General features: G+C 47.6%; 1 protein-coding gene across 1 annotated transcript in view; it reads left to right on the top strand.

Annotated features, from left to right (window-relative positions):
- Nucleotides 1-22,820, top strand: part of btbd9 (BTB (POZ) domain containing 9) — a 260,082-nt gene that overhangs the window by 177,688 nt on the left and 59,574 nt on the right. Inside the window, exon 5 of the mRNA XM_078212112.1 lies at nt 9,096-9,203. Within this exon, the coding sequence (XP_078068238.1) occupies nt 9,096-9,203 (108 nt within the window). The remainder of the gene's footprint in view (nt 1-9,095; nt 9,204-22,820) is intronic.

Raw genomic sequence — 22,820 nt, 5'->3', positions numbered from 1 at the left:
AGGAACATTTAAGCGGTTATTGGATAGGCACATGGAGCACACCAGGATGATAGGGAGTGGGATAGCTTGATCTTGGTTTCAGATAAAGCTCGGCACAACATCGTGGGCCGAAGGGCCTGTTCTGTGCTGCACTGTTCTATGGCAAAGTCGCAGAATAACGGGACACCAATTCAAGACAGAGATGAGGAGGACTTTCTTCTTTCAGAGGGTTGAGAGTCTTTGGAACTCTTTGCCGCAGAGAGCTGTGGGAGCAGAGTCTTTATGTATTTTTGAGGCTGAGATAGATTTTTGTTCAGAAAATAAATCCAGGGTTATGGGGAAAAGGCAGGAAAGTGACCATGAAAAGTGAGGAGAGGTTGGAGAAACTTGGTTTGTTCTCACTGAACGATGGCAGTTGAGGGGCGACAAGAAGTCTACAAGATTATGAGAGGCATGGACAGAGTGGATAATCAGAAGCTTTTTCCCAGGGTGGAAGAGTCAATTACTAGGGAGCATCGGTTTAAGGTGCGAGGGGCAAAGTTTAAACATAGAACATAGAACAGGACAGCACAGAACAGGCCCTTCGGCTCACGATGTTGTGCCGAGCTTTATCTGAAACCAAGATCAAGCTATCCCACTCCCTATCATCCTGGTGTGCTCCATGTGCCTATCCAATAAATGCTGAAATGTTCCTAAAGTGTCTGACTCCACTATCACTGCAGGCAGTCCATTCCACACCCCAACCACTCTCTGCGTAAAGAGCCTACCTCTGATATCCTTCCTCTATCTCCCACCACGAACCCTATAGTTATGCCCCCTTGTAATAGCTCCATCCACCCGAGGAAATAGTCTTTGAACGTTCACTCTATCTATCCCCTTCATCATTTTATAAACCTCTATTAAGTCTCCCCTCAGCCTCCTCCGCTCCAGAGAGAACAGCCCGAGCTCCCTCAACCTTTCCTCGTAAGACCGACCCTCCAAACCAGGTAGCATCCTGGTAAATCTCCTCTGCACTCTTTCCAGCGCTTCCACATCCTTCTTATAGTGAGGTGACCAGAACTGCACACAATATTCCAAATGTGGTCTCACCAAAGTCCTGTACAGTTGCAGCATAACCCCACGGCTCTTAAACTCCAACCCCCTGTTAATAAAAGCTAACACACTATAGGCCTTCTTCACAGCTCTATCCACTTGAGTGGCAACCTTTAGAGATCTGTGGATATGGCCCCAAGATCTCTCTGTTCCTCCACAGTCTTCAGAACCCTACCTTTGGCCCTGTAATCCACATTTAAATTAGTCCTACCAAAATGAATCACCTCACATTTAAGAACATAAGAAATAGGAGCAGGAGTAGGCCATCTGGCCCTTCGAGCCAGCCCCGCCATTCAACAAGATCATGGCTGATCTGAAGCGAATCAGTTCCACTTACCCGCCTGCTCCCCTTATCCCCTAATTCCCTTATCAATCAGAAAACTATCTACCCGTGATTTAAACATATTCAACGAGGAAGCCTCCACCACTTCAATGGGCAGAGAATTCCAGATATTCACTACCCTCTGAGAGAAGAAGTTCCCCCTCAACTCTGTTCTGAACTGGCCCCCCCTTATTTTGCGGCTGTGCCCTCTAGTTCTGGTTTCCCTTCTCAGTGGAAAGAAGCTCTCCACCTCTACCCTATCCAGCCCCTTCATTATCGTATATGTCTCTATAAGATCACCCCTCATCCTTTTAAACTCCAACGAGTACAGACCCAATCTGTTTAATATCTCCTCATAAGCTACACCCCTCATCTCCGGTATCAACCTGGTGAACCTTCTCTGCACTCCCTCCAAGACCAATATATCCTTTCGCAAATAAGGGGACCAAAACTGCACACAGTACTCCAGTTGCGGCCTCACCAGTGCCTTGTACAGTTGCAGCAAGACCTCCCTGCTTTTATATTCTATCCCCCTCGCGATAAAGGCCAACATTCCATTCGCCTTCTTGATCACCTGCTGCACCTGCAGACTGAGTTTTTGCGATTCGTGCACAAGGACCCCCAGGTCCCTCTGCACAGTCGCACGATGTAATTTTTCTCCATTTAAATAATATTCCAATTTACTATTATTTCTTCCAAAGTGGATAACCTCACATTTGCTAACGTTATATTCCATCTGCCAGATCCTCGCCCACTTGCTCAGCCTATTCAAATCTCTCTCTGCAGACTTTCCGCGTCCTCCACGCAATTCGCTTTCCCACTCACCTTCGTGTCATCAGCAAACTTGAATCCCCGACATTCAGTCCCCTCCTCCAGATCATCTATGTAAATGGTAAACAATTGAGGCCCCAGCACCGATCCCTGCGGCACGCCACTGGTCACCAACTGCCAACCAGAAAAGCACCCATTTATCCCAACTCTCTGCTTCCTGTTAGATAGCCAATCCCCAATCCACGCCAACACCTTACCCCTAACTCCGTGTACCCCAATCTTCTGCAGCAACCTTTTGTGAAGCACCTTATCGAACGCCTTCTGGAAATCTAAAAACACCACATCCACCGGTTCCCCTCTGTCAACCGCACTCGTGACATCTTCATAAAAGTCCAGTAGATTCGTCAAACACAACTTTCCCTTCATGAATCCATGCTGCGTCTGCTTGATCGAACCATTCTTATTCAAGTGCTCTGTTATTTCCTCTTTAATAATGGACTCTGGCATCTTCCCAACTACGGACGTTAAGCTAACCGGCCTGTAGTTACCCGCCTTTTGTCTACTTCCTTTTTTAAACAGTGGCGTAACAGTAGCTGTTTTCCAGTCAGCCGGCACTACCCCAGAGTCCAGCGAATTTTGATAAATTACTACTTACGCATCTGCTATTACCTCAGCCATTTCTTTCAGTACCCTGGGATGCATTCCATCCGGGCCCAGGGACTTGTCTACCTTCAGTCCTATTAGTCTACCAAGCACCACCTCCTTAGTAACAGTAATTGTATTAAGGACCTCCCCTCCCACCAACTCTCGATCTCTAATATTCGGCAAACTATATGTGTCTTCCACCGTGAAGACCGACACAAAGAACTTATTTAAAGTCTCAGCCATTTCCTCGTTTTCCACTATTAAATCCCCCCTCTCATCTTCCAAGGGTCCAACATTCACTCTAGCCACTCTATTCCTTTTTATACACTTGTAAAAACCTTTACTATCATTTTTTATATTTTGAGCTAGTTTAGTTTCATAATCTATCTTTCCTTTCTTAATCGCTTTCTTAGTCGTTCTTATCAGGGTTAAACTCCATTTGCCATTTTTCAGCCCAGCTTTGCATCCTATCTATGTCTCTTTGCAGCCTACAACAGCCCTCCACCTCATCCACTACTCCACCAATCTTGGTCTCATCAGCAAATTTACTGATCCACCCTTCAGTCCCCTCCTCTAAGTCGTTAAAAAAAATCACAAAGAGCAGAGGACCAAGCACTGATCCCTGTGGCACTCCGCTAGCAACCTGCCTCCAATCCGAAAATTTTCCATCCACCACCACCCTCTGTCTTCGATCAGACAGCCAGTTACCTATCCAATCGGCCAACTTTCCCTCTATCCCACACCTCCTCACTTTCATCATAAGCCGACCATGGGGGACCTTATCAAACGCCTTACTAAAATCCATGTATATGACATCAACTGCCCTACCTTCATCAACACACTTAGTTACCTCCTCAAAAAATTCTATCAAATTTGTGAGGCTCGACTTGCCCTTCACGAATCCGTGCTGACTATCCCGGATTAATCCGCATCTTTCTAAATGGTCGTAAATCCCATCCCTACAGACCTTTTCCATCAATTTACCAACCACCGAAGTAAGACTAACCGGTCTATAATTACCAGGGTCATTTCTATTCCCTTTCTTAAACAGAGGAACAACATCTGCCACTCTCCAGTCCTCTGGCACCATCCCCGTGGACCGTGAGGACCCAAAGATCAAAGCCAAAGGCTCTGCAATCTCATCCCTTCCCTCCCAAAGAATCCTAGGATATATTTCATCAGGCCCAGGGGACTTATCGACCTTCAGTTTATTCAAAACTGCCAGGACATCCTCCCTCTGAACATCTATTTCCTCCAGCCTGTTAGACTGTAACACTTAAGAACATAAGAAATAGGAGCAGGAGTAGGCCATCCAGCCCCTCGAGCCTGCCCCGCCATTCAATAAGATCATGGCTGATCTGACGTGGATCAGTACCACTTACCCGCCTGATCCCCATAACCCTTAATTCCCTTACCGATCAGGAATCCATCCATCCGCGCTTTAAACATATTCAGCGAGGTAGCCTCCACCACCTCAGTGGGCAGAGAATTCCAGAGATTCACCACCCTCTGGGAGAAGAAGTTCCTCCTCAACTCTGTCTTAAACCGACCCCCCTTTATTTTGAGGCTGTGTCCTCTAGTTTTAACTTCCTTACTAAGTGGAAAGAATCTCTCCGCCTCCACCCTATCCAGCCCCCGCATTATCTTATAAGTCTCCATAAGATCCCCCCTCATCCTTCTAAACTCCAACGAGTACAAACCCAATCTCCTCAGCCTCTCCTCATAATCCAAACCCCTCATCTCCGGTATCAACCTGGTGAACCTTCTCTGCACTCCCTCCAATGCCAATATATCCTTCCTCATATAAGGGGACCAATACTGCACACAGTATTCCAGCTGCGGCCTCACCAATGCCCTGTACAGGTGCATCAAGACATCCCTGCTTTTATATTCTATCCCCCTCGCAATATAGGCCAACATCCCATTTGCCTTCTTGATCACCTGTTGTACCTGCAGACTGGGCTTTTGCGTCTCATGCACAAGGACCCCCAGGTCCCTTTGCACGGTAGCATGTTTTAATTTGTTTCCATTGAGATAGTAATCCCATTTGTTATTATTTCCTCCAAAGTGTATAACCTCGCATTTCTCAACGTTATACTCCATTTGCCATATCCTCGCCCACTCACTCAGCCTGCCCAAATCTCTCTGCAGATCTTCTCCGTCCTCCACACGATTCACTTTTCCACTTATCTTTGTGTCGTCTGCAAACTTCGTTACCCTACACTCCGTCCCCTCCTCCAGATCATCTATATAAATGGTAAACAGTTGCGGCCCGAGTACCGATCCCTGCGGCACGCCACTAGTTACCTTCCTCCAACCGGAAAAACACCCATTTATTCCGACTCTTTGCTTCCTGTCGGATAGCCAGTCCCCAATCCACTTTAACACACTACCCCCAACTCCGTGTGCCCTAATCTTCTTCAGCAGCCTTTTATGGGGCACCTTATCAAACACCTTCTCTTCCTCAAAAACATGGCCCCTCTCCTTGGTGAACACTGAAGAAAAGTATTCATTCATCACCTCGCCTATCTCTACTGACTCCATACACAAGTTCCCACTACTGTCCTTGACCGGCCCTAACCTCACCCTTGTCATTCTTTTATTCCTCACATAAGAGTAAAAAGCCTTGGGGTTTTCCTTGATCCGACCCGCCAAGGACTTCTCATGTCCCCTCCTAGCTCTCCTAGCTCCTTTTTCAGCTCGTTCCTTGCTAACTTGTAACCCTCAATCGAGCCATCTGAACCTTGTTTCCTCATCCCTAAATAAGCTTCCCTCTTCCTTTTCACAAGACATTCCACCTCTTTCGTGAACCATGGTTCCCTCACACGGCCATTTCCTCCCTGCCTGACAGGGACATACCTATCAAGGACACCCAGTGTTTGTTCCCTGAACAAGTTCCACTTTTCATTAGTGCCTTTCCCTGACAGTTTCTGTTCCCAACTTATGCCCCCTAATTCTTGCCTAATTGCATCATAATTACCTCTCCCCCAATTGTGAACTATGCCCTGCCGTACGGCCCTATCCCTCTCCATTGCAATAACAAAAGACACCGAATTGTGGTCACTATCTCCAAAGTGCTCTCCCACAACCAAATCTAACACTTGGCCCGGTTCATTTCCAGTACCAAATCCAATGTGGCCTCACTTCTTGTCATAGAAATCATAGAAACCCTACAGTGCAGAAGGAGGCCATTGGGCCCATCGAGTCTGCACCGAACACAATCCCACCCAGGCCCTACCCCCACATATTTTACCCGCTAATCCCACTAACCTACACATCCCAGGACTCTAAGGGGCAATTTTTTTTTTTAACCTGGCCAATCAACCTAACCCGCACATCTTTGGACTCTGGGAGGAAACCGGAGCACCCGGAGGAAACCCACGCAGACACGAGGAGAATGTGCAAACTCCACACAGACAGTGACCCGAGCCGGGAATCGAACCCGGGACCCTGGAGCTGTGAAGCAGCAGTGCTAACCACTGTGCTACCGTGCCGCCCCTATCCACATATTGTGTCAGGAAACATATTGTCGGCCTATCCACATATTGTGTCAGGAAACCCTCCTGCACACACTGCACAAAAACTGCCCCATCCGAACTATTTGACCTACAAAGGTTCCAATCAATATTTGGAAAGTTAAAGTCCCCCGTGACAACTACCCTGTGACCCCCACACATATCCATAATCTGCTTAGCAATTTCTTCCTCCACATCTCTATTACTATTTGGGGGCCTATAGTAAACTCCTAACAACCTGACCGCTCCTTTCCTATTTCTAACCTCAGCCCATATTACCTCAGTGTGCAAATCCCCCTCGAAGTGCCTTTCTGCAGCCGTTAAACTATCCTTGATCAACTATGCTACTCCTCCCCCTCTTTTACCAGCTTCCCTACACTTACTGAAACATCTATACCCCGGAACGTCCAACAACCATCCTTGTTCTACCCACGTCTCCGTAATGGCCACAACATCGTAGTCCCAAGTACCAATCCACGCCCCAAGTTCATCTACCTTGTTCCGGATGCTCCTTGCATTGAAGTAGACACACTTCAACCCACCTTCCTGTCTACCGGAGATTTAAAGGAGATGTACGAGGCAGATTTTTTACACAGAAGGTGGTGGGTGCCTGGAACTCGTTGCCGGGGGAGGTAGTGGAAGCGGATACGGTGGTGACTTTTAAGGGAGTTGTCAGGGAGAAAATCGGATCTCTCAGGGACAAAGGAGGGGAATTATGCTTAGAACCCAAGGGAATAGGGGAGATCCAAAATGAATACTTTGCATCGGTATTCACGAAGGAGAGGTGCGTGTTAACCGGGAGTGTCTCGGAGGGAGGTGTTGACCCGTTAGAGAAAATCTCCATTACAAGAGAGGAAGTGTTAGGTTTTTTAGGGAACATTAAAACTGACAAAGCCCCAGGGCCTGATGGCATCTATCCTCGACTGCTCAGGGAGGCGAGAGATGAAATTGCTGGGCCTCTGACGGAAATCTTTGTCGCTTCTTTGGACATGGGTGAGGTCCCTGAGGATTGGAGGATAGCGAATGTGGTCCCGTTGTTTAAGAAGGGTAGCAGGGATAACGCAGGAAATTATAGGCCGGTGAGCTTGACGTCCGTGGTAGGAAAGTTGTTGGAGAGGATTCTTAGAGACAGGATGTATGTGCATTTAGAACGGAACAATCTCATTAGTGACAGACAGCATGGTTTTGTAAGAGGAAGGTCGTGCCTTACAAATTTGGTGGAGTTTTTTGAAGAAGTGACAAAAACGGTTGATGAAGGAAGGGACATGGATGTCGTCGATATGGATTTCAGTAAGGCATTTGACAAAGTCCCACATGGCAGGTTGGTTAAGAAGGTTAAGGCTCATGGGATACAAGGAGAAGTGGCTAGATGGGTGGAGAACTGGCTTGGCCATAGGAGACAGAGGGTAGTGGTCGAAGGGTCTTTTTCCGGCTGGAGGTCTGTGACCAGTGGTGTTCCACAGGGCTCTGTACTGGGACCTCTGCTATTTGTGATATATATAAATGATTTGGAAGAAGGTGTAACTGGTGTAATCAGCAAGTTTGCGGATGACACGAAGATGGCTGGACTTGCGGATAGCGAAGAGCATTGTCGGGCAATACAGCAGGATATAGATAGGCTGGAAAATTGGGCGGAGAGGTGACAGATGGAGTTTAATCCGGATAAATGCGAAGTGATGCATTTTGGAAGAAATAATGTAGGGAGGAGTTATACAATAAATGGCAGAGTCATCAGGAGTATAGAAACACAGAGGGACCTAGGTGTGCAAGTCCACAAATCCTTGAAGGTGGCAACACAGGTGGAGAAGGTGGTGAAGAAGGCATATGGTATTCTTGCCTTTATAGGACGGGGTATAGAGTATAAAAGCTGGAGTCTGATGATGCAGCTGTATAGAACGCTGGTTAGGCCACATTTGGAGTACTGCGTCCAGTTCTGGTCGCCGCACTACCAGAAGGACGTGGAGGCGTTAGAGAGAGTGCAGAGAAGGTTTACCAGGATGTTGCCTGGTATGGAGGGTCTTAGCTATGAGGAGAGATTGGGTAAACTGGGGTTGTTCTCCCTGGAAAGGCGGAGAATGAGGGGAGATCTAATAGAGGTGTACAAGATTACGAAGGGTATAGATAGGGTGAACAGTGGGAAGCTTTTTCCCAGATCAGAAGTGACGTTCACGAGGGGTCACGGGCTCAAGGTGAGCGGGGCGAAGTATAACTCAGATATTAGAGGGATGTTTTTTACACAGAGGGTGGTGGGGGCCTGGAATGCGCTGCCAAGTAGGGTGGTGGAGGCAGGCACGCTGACATCGTTTAAGACTTACCTGGATAGTCACATGAGCAGCCTGGGAATGGAGGGATACAAACGATTGGTCTAGTTGGACCAAGGAGCGGCACAGGCTTGGAGGGCCGAAGGGCCTGTTTCCTGTGCTGTACTGTTCTTTGTTCTTTGTTCTTGGACCTCTTAACAAATACATGGATAGGATGGGAATGGAGGGATATGGTTCCCAGAAGGGTCGGGGGTTTTAGTTCAGTCGGGCATCATGGTCGGTGCAGGCTTGGAGGGCCGAAGGGTCTGTTCCTGTGCTGTAATTTTCTTTGTTCCTTGTTCTAAACGTTGTCAGATCTGCCATGATCCATTGAATAGTGGAGCAGGCTCGAGGGGCTGAACGGCTTCCTCCTGTTTCTTACGGACCTAACTGGCTCATCCTGCTGTGTCTCATTGTCCATAATGTCATCATAATTTGCCTGCACCATTTACAGTCTGTGCTTCTGCTTAGGCTACTCCTCTGGGATTGCGATGATCGAAGCTACAGTTTCTACATCGAGGTCTCCAACAATCAGCAGCAGTGGAGGATGGTGGCTGATCGGACAAAGGTCACCTGCAGGTGAGGATCTCTCTTTGCTCTTTCAAAGCTGACATGCCTGAGGATTCCTTGGATCATAACACTCTCAGTAATATAGGGAGGGACAAGTGTTACAAATGTTTCTGGAAGCAGAAAGGGTGCTGAATATCTCTACGTTAGGGTTATGGTCACCACTGTGTCTGGGTGAGCGTCCCGACTGTCTCTTGGTTAGTGTCCCAACTGATTCATCAATCGAGGGATTGAGTTTAGGAGTCGGGAGATAATGATGCAGCTATATAAGACCCTCGTCAGACCCCACTTGGAGTACTGTGCTCAGTTCTGGTCGCCTCATTACAGGAGGGATGTGGAAATGATTGAAAGGGTGCAGAGGCGATTTACAAGGATGTTGCCTGGATTGGTTGGCATGTCTTATCAGGATAGGCTGAGGGAGCTCGGTCTTTTCTCCTTGGAGAGACGGAGGATGAGAGGTGACCTGATAGAGGTGTACAAGATGTTGAGAGGTATAGATCGGGTGGATTAGAAACATAGAAAAACTACAGCACAAAACAGGCCCTTCGGCCCCACAAGTTGTGCCAAACATATCCCTACCTTTTAGGCCTACCTGTAACCCTCCATCCTATTAAGAACATAAGAAACAGGAGCAGGAGTAGGCCATCTCGCCCCTCGAGCCTGCCGGCCATTCAATAAGATCATGGCTGATCTGAAGTGGATCAGTTCCACTTACCCGCCTGATCCCTATAACCCCTAATTCCCTTACCAATCAGTGGCTAGATGGGTGGAGAACTGGCTTGGCCATAGGAGACAGAGGGTAGTGGTCGAAGGGTCTTTTTCCGGCTGGAGGTCTGTGATCAGTGGTGTTCCGCAGGGCTCTGTACTGGGACCTCTACTATTTGTGATATATATAAATGATTTGGAAGAAGGTGTAACTGGTGTAATCAGCAAGTTTGCGGATGACACGAAGATGCCTGGACTTGCGGATAGCGAAGAGCATTGTCGGGCAATACAGCAGGATATAGATAGGCTGGAAAATTGGGCGGACAGGTGGCAGATTGAGTTTAATCCGGATAAATGCGAAGTGATGCATTTTGGAAGAAATAATGTAGGGAGGAGTTATACAATAAATGGCAGAGTCATCAGGAGTATAGAAACACAGAGGGACCTAGGTGTGCAAGTCCACAAATCCTTGAAGGTGGCAACACAGGTGGAGAAGGTGGTGAAGAAGGCATATGGTATGCTTGCCTTTATAGGACGGGGTATAGAGTATAAAAGCTGGAGTCTGATGATGCAGCTGTATAGAACGCTGGTTCGGCCACATTTGGAGTACTGCGTCCAGTTCTGGTCGCCGCACTACCAGAAGGACGTGGAGGCGTTAGAGTGCAGAGAAGGTTTACCAGGATGTTGCCTGGTATGGAGGGTCTTAGCTATGAGGAGAGATTGGGTAAACTGGGGTTGTTCTCCCTGGAAAGACGGAGAATGAGGGGAGATCTAATAGAGGTGTACAAGATTACGAAGGGTATAGATAGGGTGAACAGTGGGAAGCTTTTTCCCAGGTCGGAGGTGACGATCACGAGGGGTCATGGGCTCAAGGTGAGAGGGGCGAAGTATAACTCAGATATGTCCCGGGTTCGATTCCCGGGTTCGGTTCCCGGCTCGGGTCACTGTCTGTGTGGAGTTTGCACATTCTCCTCGTGTCTGCGTGGGTTTCCTCCGGGTGCTCCGGTTTCCTCCCACAGTCCAAAGATGTGCGGGTTAGGTTGATTGGCCAGGTTAAAAATTGCCCCTTAGAGTCCTGAGATACGTAGGTTAGTGGGATTAGCGGGTAAATATGTGAGGGTAGGGCCTGGGTGGGATTGTGGTCGGTGCAGACGCGATGGGCCGAATGGCCTCCTTCCGCACTGTAGGGATTCTATGATGATATCAGAGGGACGTTTTTTACACAGAGGGTGGTGGGGGCCTGGAATGCGCTGCCAAGTAGGGTGGTGGAAGCAGGCACGCTGACATCGTTTAAGACTTACCTGGATAGTCACATGAGCAGCCTGGGAATGGAGGGATACAAACGATTGGTCTAGTTGGACCAAGGAGCGGCACAGGCTTGGAGGGCCGAAGGGCCTGTTTCCTGTGCTGTACTGTTCTTTGTTCTTTGTTCTTTGAATCCATCTATCCGTGATTTAAACATATTCAACGAGGTAGCCTCCACCACTTCAGTGGGCAGAGAATTCCAGAGATTCACCACCCTCTGAGAGAAGAAGTTCCTCCTCAACTCTGTCCTAAACTGACCCCCCCTTTATTTTGAGGCTGTGCCCTCTAGTTCTAGCTTCCTTTCTAAGTGGAAAGAATCTCTCCACTTCTACCCTATCCAGCCCCTTCATTATCTTGTAGGTCTCGATAAGATCCCCCCTCAGCCTTCTAAATTCCAACGAGTACAAACCCAATCTGCTCAGTCTTTCCTCATAATCAACACCCCTCATCTCTGGTATCAACCTGGTGAACCTTGTCTGCACTCTCTCCAAGGCCAATATATAAGGGGGCCAATACTGCAGGTATTCCAGCTGCGGCCTCACCAATGCCCTGTACAGATGCAGCAAGATATCTGTGCTTTTATATTCTATCCCCCTTGTGACATGGGCCAACATCCCATTTGCCTTCTTGATCACCTGTTGCACCTGCAGACTGGGTTTTTGCGTCTCATGCACAAGGACCTCCAGGTCCCTTTGCACAGCACCATGTTGCAATTTTTTTCCATTTAGATAATAATCCAATTTGCTATTATTTCCTCCAAAGTGAATAACCTTGCATTTGTCAACGTTATAGAACATAGAACATAGAACAGTACAGCACAGAACAGGCCCTTCGGCCCACGATATTGTGCCGAGCTTTATCTGAAGCCAAGATCAAGCTACCCCACTCCCTATCATCCTGGTGTGCTCCATGTGCCTATCCAATAACCGCTTAAATGTTCCTAAAGGGTCTGACTCCACTATCACTGCAGGCAGTCCATTCCACACCCCAACCACTCTCTGAGTAATGAACCTACCTCTGATATCCTTCCTATATCTCCCACCACGAAGCCTATAGTTATAAGTCTATGTACTCATCCAGGAGTCTCTTAAAAGACCCTATTGAGTTTGCCTCCACCACCACGGACGGCAGCCGATTCCACTCGCCCACCAACCTCTGTGTGAAAAACTTCCCCCTTACATTTCCCCTGTACCTACCCCCCAGCACCTTAAACCTGTGTCCTCTCGTAGCAGCCATTTCCACCCTGGGAAAAAGCCTCTGAGAGTCCACCCGAACTATGCCTCTCAACATCTTATATATCTCTATTTGGTCTCCTCTCATCCTACGTCTCTCCAAGGAGAAAACACCGAGCTCCCTCAGCCTATCCTATCCCTCAGGCCAAATTTGATGAAATGAGAAGGGATCTGGGAAGTGAGGATTGGCACAGGCTGTTCTCTGGTAAGGATGTAAATGGAAAGTGGGAGGCCTTCAAAGGAGAAATTTTGAGAGTGCAGAGTTTGTATGTTCCTGTCAGGATTAAAGGCAAAGTAAATAGGAATAAGGAACCTTGGTTCTCGAGGGAGATTGTAACGCTGATTAAGAGGAAGAGAGAGTTGTATGAAATGTACAGGCAGCAAGGAACACATCAGATGCTCGAGGAGTATAAAAAGTGCAAGAAGCTACTTAAGAGGGAAATCAGGAGGGCTAAAAGAAGACATGAGGTTGCTTTGGCAGACAGAGTGAAGGAAAATCCGAAGAGCTTCTTTAGGTATGTTAGGAGCAAAAGGATAGTGAGGGATAAAATTGGTCCTCTTGAAGACCAGAGTGGTAGACTGTGTATGGAACCAAAAGAGATGGGGGAGACACTAAATGGTTTTTTTTGCATCCGTATTTACTGAGGAAACGGGCATGGAGTCTACGGAAATAGGGCAAACTGGTAGGGAGGTCATGGAACCTTTACAGATTGAAGGGGAGGAGGTGCTCGCTGTCTTGAGGCAAATCAGAGTGGATAAATCTCCAGGACCAGACAGGGTATTCCCACGGACCTTGAGGGAAGCTAGTGTTGAACTTGCAGGGGCCCTGGCAGACACATTTAAAATGTCAGTATTCACGGGGGAGGTGCCGGATGATTGGAGGGTGGATCATGTTGTTCCGTTGTTTGAAAAAGGTTCCAAAAGAAATGCGGGAAATTATAGGCCAGTAAGTTTGACGTCGGTGGTGGGCAAGTTATTGGAAGGTGGGATAAGGGATAGGATCTACCAATATTTGGATAGACAGGGACTTATTAGGGAGAGTCAACATGGCTTTGTGCGTGGTAGGTCATGTTTGACCAATCTATTAGAGTTTTTCGAGGAGGTTACCAGGAAAGTGGATGAAGGGAAGGCGGTGGATGTTGTCTACCTGGATTTCAGCAAGGCCTTTGACAAGGTCCCTCATGGGAGGTTAGTTTGGAAGGTTCAGTCGCCAGGTATACATGGGGAGGTAGTAAATTGGATTAGACACTGGCTCAATGGAAGAAGCCAGAGAGTGGTTGTGGAGGATTGCTTCTCTGAGTGGAGGCCTGTGACTTGTGGTGTGCCGCAGGGATCGGTGTTGGGTCCATTGTTGTTTGTCATCTATATCAATGATCTGGGTGATAATGTGGTAAATTGGATCAGCAAGTTTGCTGATGATACAAAGATTGGAGGTGTAGTGGATAGTGAGGAAGGTTTTCAAAGCTTGCAGAGGGATTTGGACCAACTGGAAAAATGGGCTGAAAAATGGCAAATGGAATTTAACGCAAACAAGTGTGAGATATTGCACATTGGAAGGACAAACCAAAGTAGAACATACAGGGTAAATGGTAGGACTCTGAAGAGTGCAGTTGAACAGAGGGATCTGGGAATACAGGTACAGAATTCCCTAAAAGTGACGTCACAGGTGGATAGGGTTGTAAAGAGTGCCTTTGGTACATTGGCCTTTATAAATCGGAGTATCGAGTATAAAAGTTGGAGTGTTATGGTAAGGTTATATAATGATGTGGAGATGCTGGCGTTGGACTGGGGTAAGCACAGTAAGAAGTCTCACAACACCAGGTTAAAGTCCAACAGGTTTATTTGGTAGCAAATACCATAAGCTTTCGGAGCACAGCTCCTTCGTCAGATGGAGTGGATATCTGTTCTCCAACAGTGCACAGACACAGAAATCAAGTTGCAGAATACTAATTAGAATGCAAATCTCTCCAGCCAGCCAGGTCTTAAAGGTACAGATAATGTGGGTGGAGGGAGCATTCAGCACAGGTTAAAGAGATGTGTATTGTCTCCAGACAGAACAGCTTGTGAGATTCTACAAGCCCAGGAGGCAAGCTGTGAGGATTACTGATAATGTGACATAAATCCAACATCCCGGTTTAGACCGTCCTCATGTGTGCGGAACTTGGCTATCAGTTTCTGCTCAGCGACTCTGCATTGTCGTGTGTCGTGAAGGCCGCCTTGGAGAACGCTTACCTCAAGATCCAAGGCTGAATGCCCGTGACTGCTGAAGTGCTCCCCCACAGGAAGAGAACAGTTTTGCCTGGTGATTGTCGAGCGGTGTTCATTCACCCGTTGTCGTAGCGTCTGCATGGTTTCCCCAATGTACCATGCCTCGGGACATCCTTTCCTGCAGCGTATCAGGTAGACAACATTGGCCGAGTTGCAAGAGTAGGTATCGTGTACCTGGTAGATGGTGTTCTCACGTGAGATGATGGCATCCGTGTCGATGATCCGGCACGTCTTGCAGAGGTTGCTGTGGCAGGGTTGTGTGGTGTCGTGGTCACTGTTCTCCTGAAGGCTGGGTAGTTTGCTGCGGACAATGGTCTGTTTGAGGTTGCGTGGTTGTTTGAAGGCAAGAAGTGGGGGTGTGGGGATGGCCTTGGCAAGATGTTCGTCTTCATCAATGACATGTTGAAGGCTCCGGAGGAGATGCCGTAGCTTCTCCGCTCCGGGGAAGTACTGGACGACGAAGGGTACTCTGTCCACCGTGTCCCGTGTTTGTCTTCTGAGGAGGTCGGTGCGGTTTTCCGCTGTGGCACGTCGGAACTGTTGATCGATGAGTCGAGCGCCATATCCTGTTCTTATGAGGGCATCTTTCAGCGTCTGGAGGTGTCTGTTGCGATCCTCCTCATCCGAGCAGATCCTGTGTATTCGGAGGGCTTGTCCATAGGGGATGGCTTCTTTTACGTGTTTAGGGTGGAAGCTGGAGAAGTGGAGCATCATGAGGTTATCCGTGGGCTTGCGGTACAGTGAGGTGCTGAGGTGACCGTCCTTAATGGAGATGCGTGTGTCCAAGAATGCAACCAATTCCGGAGAGTAGTCCATGGTGAGTCTGATGGTGGGATGAAACTTGTTGATGTCATCATATAGTTGTTTCAGTGATTGCTCACCATGACTCCAAAGGAAGAAAATGTCATCGATGTATCTAGTGTATAGCATCGGTTGAAGGTCCTGTGCGGTGAAGAAGTCTTGTTCGAACCTGTGCATGAAGATGTTGGCATATTGAGGTGCGAATTTTGTCCCCATGGCTGTTCCGTGTGTCTGGGTGAAGAACTGGTTGTTGAAGGTGAAGACATTGTGGTCCAGGATGAAGCGGATGAGTTGTAAAATTGCATCTGGAAACTGGCAGTTGACGGCATTGAGTACTGAGGCCGTTGCAGCAATGCCATCATCGTGGGGGATGCTGGTGTAGAGTGCCGAGACATCCATTGTGACGAGGAGTGCTCCTGGTTCAACTGCTCCATGCGTGTTGAGTTTCTGTAGGAAGTCCGTAGTGTCGCGACAAAAGCTGGGGGTTCTTTGTACAATGGGTTTCAAGATGCCCTCAACATAGCCGGAGAGGTTCTCGCACAGGGTTCCATTTCCTGAAACGATGGGACGGCCGGGTGTGTTTGCCTTGTGTATCTTCGGGAGGCAGTAGAGATCTCCAACGCGTGGAGTACGTGTGATGAGAGCACGGAGGGTGCTCTGAAGGTCCGGATTAAAGGTTTCGATCAGAGTGTTGAGTTGACGGGTGTGTTCTTTGGTCGGATCTGCAGGTAACTGTCTGTAGTGTTCCTCGTTGTTGAGTTGTCGGTACACTTCTTTGCAGTAATCCGTTCTGTTCAGTATGACGATGGCCCCTCCTTTGTCTGCTGGTTTGATGACAATGTTGCGGTTGGTCTTGAGAGCGTGGATGGCGTTGTGCTTGGGTGATGTTCGGTGCAAGCCCACGGAAAACCTCATGATGCTCCACTTCTCCAGCTTCCACCCTAAACACGTAAATACACATCTCTTTAACCTGTGTTGAATGTTCCCTCCACCCACATTATCTGTACCTTTAAGACCTGGCTGGCTGTAGAGATTTGCATTCTAATTAGTATTCTGTAACTTGATTTCTGTGTCTGTGCACTGTTGGAGAACAGATATCCACTCCATCTGACGAAGGAGCTGTGCTCCGAAAGCTTATGGTATTTGCTACCAAATAAACCTGTTGGACTTTAACCTGGTGTTGTGAGACTTCTTACCAAGGTTATATAAAGAATTGGTGAGGCCGAATTTGGAGTATTGTGTACAGTTTTGGTCACCTAGTTACAGGAAGGATGTAAATAAGGTTGAAAGAGTGCAGAGAAGGTTCACAAGGATGTTGCCGGGACTTGAGAAGCTGAGTTACAGAGAGAGATTGAATAGGTTGGGACTTTATTCCCTGGAGCGTAGAAGATTGAGGGGAGATTTGATAGAGGTGTATAAGATTTTGATGGGTATAGATAGAGTGAATGCAAGCAGGCTTTTTCCGCTGAGGCTAGGGGAGAAAAAACCAGAGGGCATGGGTTAAGGGTGAAAGGAGAACGGTTTAAAGGGAATATTAGGGGGGGCTTCTTCACGCAGAGAGTGGTGGGAGTGTGGAATGAGCTGCCGGATAAAGTGGTAAATGCGGGTTCACTTTTAACATTTAAGAAAAACTTGGACAGGTTCATGGATGAGAAGGGTGTGTAGGTCTATGGTCCAAGTGCAGGTCAGTGGGACTAGACAAAAAATGGTTCGGCACAGACAAGAAGGGCCAAAAGGCCTGTTTTCTGAGCTGTAATTTTCTATGGTTCTATGGTTCTATTTGGCAAATAGTGACCACAATTCTGTTAGCTTTAGGATAGTGATGGAAAAGGATGAGTGGTGTCCCAAGGGTAAGGTGTTGGATTGGGGGAAGGCTAACTTTAGTGGGATTAGGCAGAAATTGGCAGCTGTTGATTGGGAGAGGCTGTTTGAGGGTAAATCCACATCTGGCATGTGGGAGTCTTTTAAGGAACAGTTGTTAGGGCTGCAGGATAGGCATGTGACTGTAAAAAAGAAGGATAGGAAGGGTAGGATTCGAGAACCGTGGATAACCAGGGAAATTGAGCAATTGGTCATGCAGAAAAGAGAGGCGTACGTTAGGTCCAGGCAGCTAAAAACGGAGGGAGCTCTGGAGGAATACAAAGAAAGTAGGAAAGAACTCAAACGAGGAATTAGAAGGGCAAAAAGGGGTCACGAAATGTCCTTGGCAGACACTCGTCAACCATTCTAGTCACTTCTTCAAAAACCTGATTTGGACCTCACCTGTGTCCACTGACGAGACAAAGATTTGCGTCAGAGGCCCAGCGATTTCATCTATATTCTCTAACAAACCTAACACTTCCTCCTTTGTAATGGAGATTTTCTCCAACGGTTCAACACTCCCCTCTGAGACACTCCCAGTCAACACATCCCTCTCCTTTGTGAATACCGACGCAAAGTATTCATTTAGGATCTCCCCTACTTCTTTGGGCTCCGAGCATAATTCCCCACTTTTGTCCCTGAGAGGTCCGATTTTTTCCCTGACATCCCTTTTGTTCCTAACGTATGAATAAACTGCCTTGGGATTCTCCTTAACCCTGTCTGCCAAGGACATTTCGTGACCCCTTTTTGCCCTTCTAATTCCTCGTTTGAGTTCTTTCCTACTTTCTTTGTACTCCTCCAGAGCTCCCTCCGTTTTTAGCTGCCTGGACCTAACATACGCCTCTCTTTTCTTTTTGACCAGTCCCTCAATTTCCCTGGTTATCCACGGTTCTCGAATCCTACCCTTCCTATCCTTCTTTTTTACAGGCACATGCCTGTCCTGCAGCCCTAACAACTGTTCCTTAAAAGATCCCCACATGCCAGATGTGGATTTACCCTCAAACAGCCTCTCCCAATCAAGAGCTGCCAATTTCTGCCTAATCCCACTAAAGGTAGCCTTCCCCCAATCCAACACCTTACCCTTGGGACACCACTGATCCTTTTCCATCACTATCCTAAAGCTAATAGAATTGTGGTCACTGTTTGCCACATGTTCCCCTACCAAAACTTTGAAGACCTGACCGGGCTCATTCCCCAGTACTAGGTCCAATATAGCCCCCTCTCTAGTCGGGCTATCTACATATTGTTCCAAAGAACTCTCCTGTACGCATTTTACAAATTCCTCCCCATTCAGAGTCCCAGCTCTCAGCGATTTCCAGTCTATACCAGGGAAATTGAAGTCTCCCACTACAACAACCCTATTTTTCCTGCACCTATCCAGTATCTCCTGACATATCCGTTCTTCCACTTCCCTTGGGCTTTTGGGGGGCCTGTAGTATACCCCCAACATAGTGACTGCACCCTTCCTGTTTCTAAGCTCCACCCAGAGTGACTCGTTACACGACCCCTCTGAATTGTCCTCCCTCTGCACCGCTGTAATATGCTCTCCAACTAATACTGCTACTCGCCCACCTCTTTTGACCCCTCCTCTGTCTCGCCTAAAACACTTGTACCCCGGAATATTCAGCTGCCAGTCCTGTCCCTCTTTCAACCAAGTCTCTGTCACCGCAACCACAACCAAATTCCTCGTGAGCATTAAGACCCTAAGTTCGTCTGTCTTTCCTGCTACGCTCCTTGCATTGAAGTATAAGCAGTCCAGACCTCCAGGCCCAGTGAGGTCATCCTCCCCCAGAGTGCTCTTCTTCTTTGCCAGCCTTGTCCCAGTCCCAAGCTCGTGCCCAGCCTCTACACTTGTAGAACTAATATTTTGATCCCCACCCCCCTGCCATACTAGTTTAAACCCCCCCAAACTGCACTAGCAAAACTCCCAGCCAGGATATTCGTGCCCTTCCAACTTAGTTGTGACCCGTCCTTCTTGTCCAGGTGCCATCCTCTCCTGAAAACGTCCCATTGATCTAGGAAAATGAAGCCCTCCCTCCTGGACCAGTCCTTTAGCCAAGCATTCAATTGTACTAACTCCCTATTCTTAGCCTCACTGGCACGAGGCATTGGGAGCAGCCCAGAGATGGCCACCCTGGAGGCCCTACTTTTTAGTCTATTTCCCAACTCCCTGAATTGCTCTCGTCGGATCCCCCTGCTCTTCCTATCTACGTCATTTGCACCAATGTGTACAATGACATCCGTTTCTTTATCTTCCCCTTTTAAGATGCCTTCTATCCGTGTGTTATCATCCATGTGTTTATCCAATAACCATTTGAATGCTCTCAATGTCGGCGAGTCTGACGGAAATCATTGTCTCTTCACTGGACACAGGTGAGGTCCCTGAGGATTGGAGGATAGCGAATGTGGTACCGTTATTTAAGAAGGGTAGCAGGGAAAGCCCGGGAAATTTTAGGCCGGTGAGCTTGACGTCCGTAGTAGGGAAGGTGTTGGAGAAGATTCTTAGAGACAGGATGTATGCGCATTTAGAACGGAACAATCTCTTTAATGACAGACAGCATGGTTTTGTAAGAGGGAGGTCGTGCCTTACAAATTTGGTGGAGTTTTTTGAGGAAGTGACAAAAACGGTTGACGAAGGAAGGGTCGTGGATGTCGTCTATTTGGATTTCAGTAAGGCATTTGACAAAGTCCCTCATGGCAGGTTGGTGAAGAAGGTTAAGGCTCACGGGATACAAGGAGAGGTGGCGAGATGGGTAGAAAACTGGCTTGGCCACAGGAGACAGAGGGTAGCAGTCAAAGGGTCTTTTTCCGGCTGGAGGTCTGTGACCAGTGGTGTTCCGCAGGGCTCTGTACTGGGACCTCTGCTATTTGTGATATATATAAATGATTTGGAAGAAGGTGTAACTGGTGTTCTCAGCAAGTTTGCGGATGACACGAAGATGGCTGGACTTGCGGATAGCGATGAACATTGTCGGACATTACCGCAGGATGTAGATAGACTGGAAAATTGGGCGGAGAAATGGCAGATGAAATTTAATCCGGATAAATGCGAAGTGATGCATTTTGGAAGAACTAATGTCGGGGGGAGTTATACAATAAATGGCAGAGCCATCAAGAGTATAGAAACACAGAGGGACCTAGGTGTGCAAGTCCACAAATCCTTGAAGGTGGCAGCACAGGTGGAGAAGGTGGTGAAGAAGGCATATAGAACATAGAACATTACAGCGCAGTACAGGCCCTTCGGCCCTCGATGTTGCGCCGACCAGTGAAACCAATCTAAAGCCCCTCGAATCTACACTATTCCAATATCATCCATATGTTTATCCAATAACCATTTGAATGCTCTTAATGTTGATGAGTCCACGACTGCTGCAGGCAGGGCATTCCACATTCTTACTACTCTCTGAGTAAAGAACCTACCTCTAACATCTGTCCTTTATCTCTCACCCCTCAATTTAAAGCTATGTCCCCTCGTGTTAGCCATCACCATCCGAGGAAAAAGGCTGTCACTATCCACCCTATCTAATCCTCTGATCATCTTGTATGCCTCTATTAAGTCACCTCTTAACCTTCTCTCTAATGAAAACAACCTCAAGTCCCTCAGCCTTTCCTCGGGTAGTGCACTAGAAAGCTTTAGATTGGCTAAGAGGGAGTTGAAGAGCGAGCTTAGAAGGGCTAAAAGGGGACATGAGAAGACTTTGGCGGATAGGGTTAAAGAGAATCCTAAGGCGTTCTATAGGTATGTCAAGAACAGAAGGTTGGTTAGGGCAAGTTTAGGGCCAGTTATAGATGGCAGAGGGAAGTTATGTGTGGAACCGGAGGAGATTGGTGAAGCATTGAACCAATATTTCTCTTCGGTGTTCACGCAAGGGGACATGAATATAGCTGAGGAGGACACTGGGTTGCAAGGGAGTAGAATAGACAGTATTACAGTTGATAAGGAGGATGTGCAGGATATTCTGGAGGGTCTGAAAATAGATAAATCCCCTGGTCCGGATGGGATTTATCCAAGGATTCTCTGGGAGGCAAGAGAAGTGATTGCAGAGCCTCTGGCTCTGATCTTCAGGTCGTCGTTGGCCTCTGGTATAGTACCAGAAGATTGGAGGTTAGCGAATGTTGTCCCATTGTTTAAGAAGGGGAACAGAGACTTCCCCGGGAATTATAGACCGGTGAGTCTCACTTCTGTTGTCGGCAAGATGTTGGAAAAAATTATAAGGGATAGGATTTATAGTTATTTGGAGAGTAATGAATTGATAGGTGATAGTCAGCATGGTTTTGTGGCAGGTAGGTCGTGCCTTACTAACCTTATTGAGTTTTTTGAGAAAGTGACCAAGGAGGTGGATGGGGGCAAGGCAGTGGACGTGGTATATATGGATTTTAGTAAGGCGTTTGATAAGGTTCACCATGGTAGGCTTCTGCAGAAAATGCAGATGTATGGGATTGGGGGTGATCTAGGAAATTGGATCAGGAATTGGCTAGCGGATAGGAAACAGAGGGTGGTGGTTGATAGTAAATATTCATCATGGAGTGCGGTTACAAGTGGTGTACCTCAGGGATCTGTTTTGGGGCCACTGCTGTTTGTAATATTTATTAATGATCTGGATGAGGGTATAGTTGGGTGGATTAGCAAATTTGCTGATGACACCAAAGTCGGTGGTGTGGTAGACAGTGAGGAAGGGTGTCGTAGTTTGCAGGAAGACTTAGAACATAGAACATAGAACATTACAGCGCAGAACAGGCCCTTCGGCCCACGATGTTGCACCGACCAGTTAAAAAAAAACTGTGACCCTCCAACCTAAACCAATTTCTTTTCGTCCATGAACCTATCTACGGATCTCTTAAACGCCCCCAAACTAGGCGCATTTACTACTGATGCTGGCAGGGCATTCCAATCCCTCACCACCCTCTGGGTAAAGAACCTACCCCTGACATCGGTTCTATAACTACCCCCCCTCAATTTAAAGCCATGCCCCCTCGTGCTGGATTTCTCCATCAGAGGAAAAAGGCTATCACTATCCACCCTATCTAAACCTCTAATCATCTTATATGTTTCAATAAGATCCCCTCTTAGCCGCCGCCTTTCCAGCGAAAACAATCCCAAATCCCTCAGCCTCTCCTCATAGGATCTCCCCTCCATACCAGGCAACATCCTGGTAAACCTCCTCTGCACCCTCTCCAAAGCCTCCACATCCTTCCTGTAATGTGGGGACCAGAACTGCACACAGTACTCCAAGTGCGGCCGCACCAGAGTTGTGTACAGTTGCAACATAACGCTACGACTCCTAAATTCAATCCCCCTACCAATAAACGCCAAGACACCATATGCCTTCTTAACAACCTTATCTACTTGATTCCCAACTTTCAGGGATCTATGCACACATACACCTAGATCCCTCTGCTCCTCCACACTATTCAAAGTCCTCCCGTTAGCCCTATACTCAACACATCTGTTATTCCT

This window comes from Mustelus asterias, chromosome 5 (genome assembly GCF_964213995.1).
Source record: "Mustelus asterias chromosome 5, sMusAst1.hap1.1, whole genome shotgun sequence".
In the NCBI taxonomy this organism is placed as follows: Eukaryota; Metazoa; Chordata; class Chondrichthyes; order Carcharhiniformes; family Triakidae; genus Mustelus; species Mustelus asterias.
Note: the sequence above shows the minus strand (reverse complement) of the source record. Positions and strands in the feature narration are given on the sequence as shown.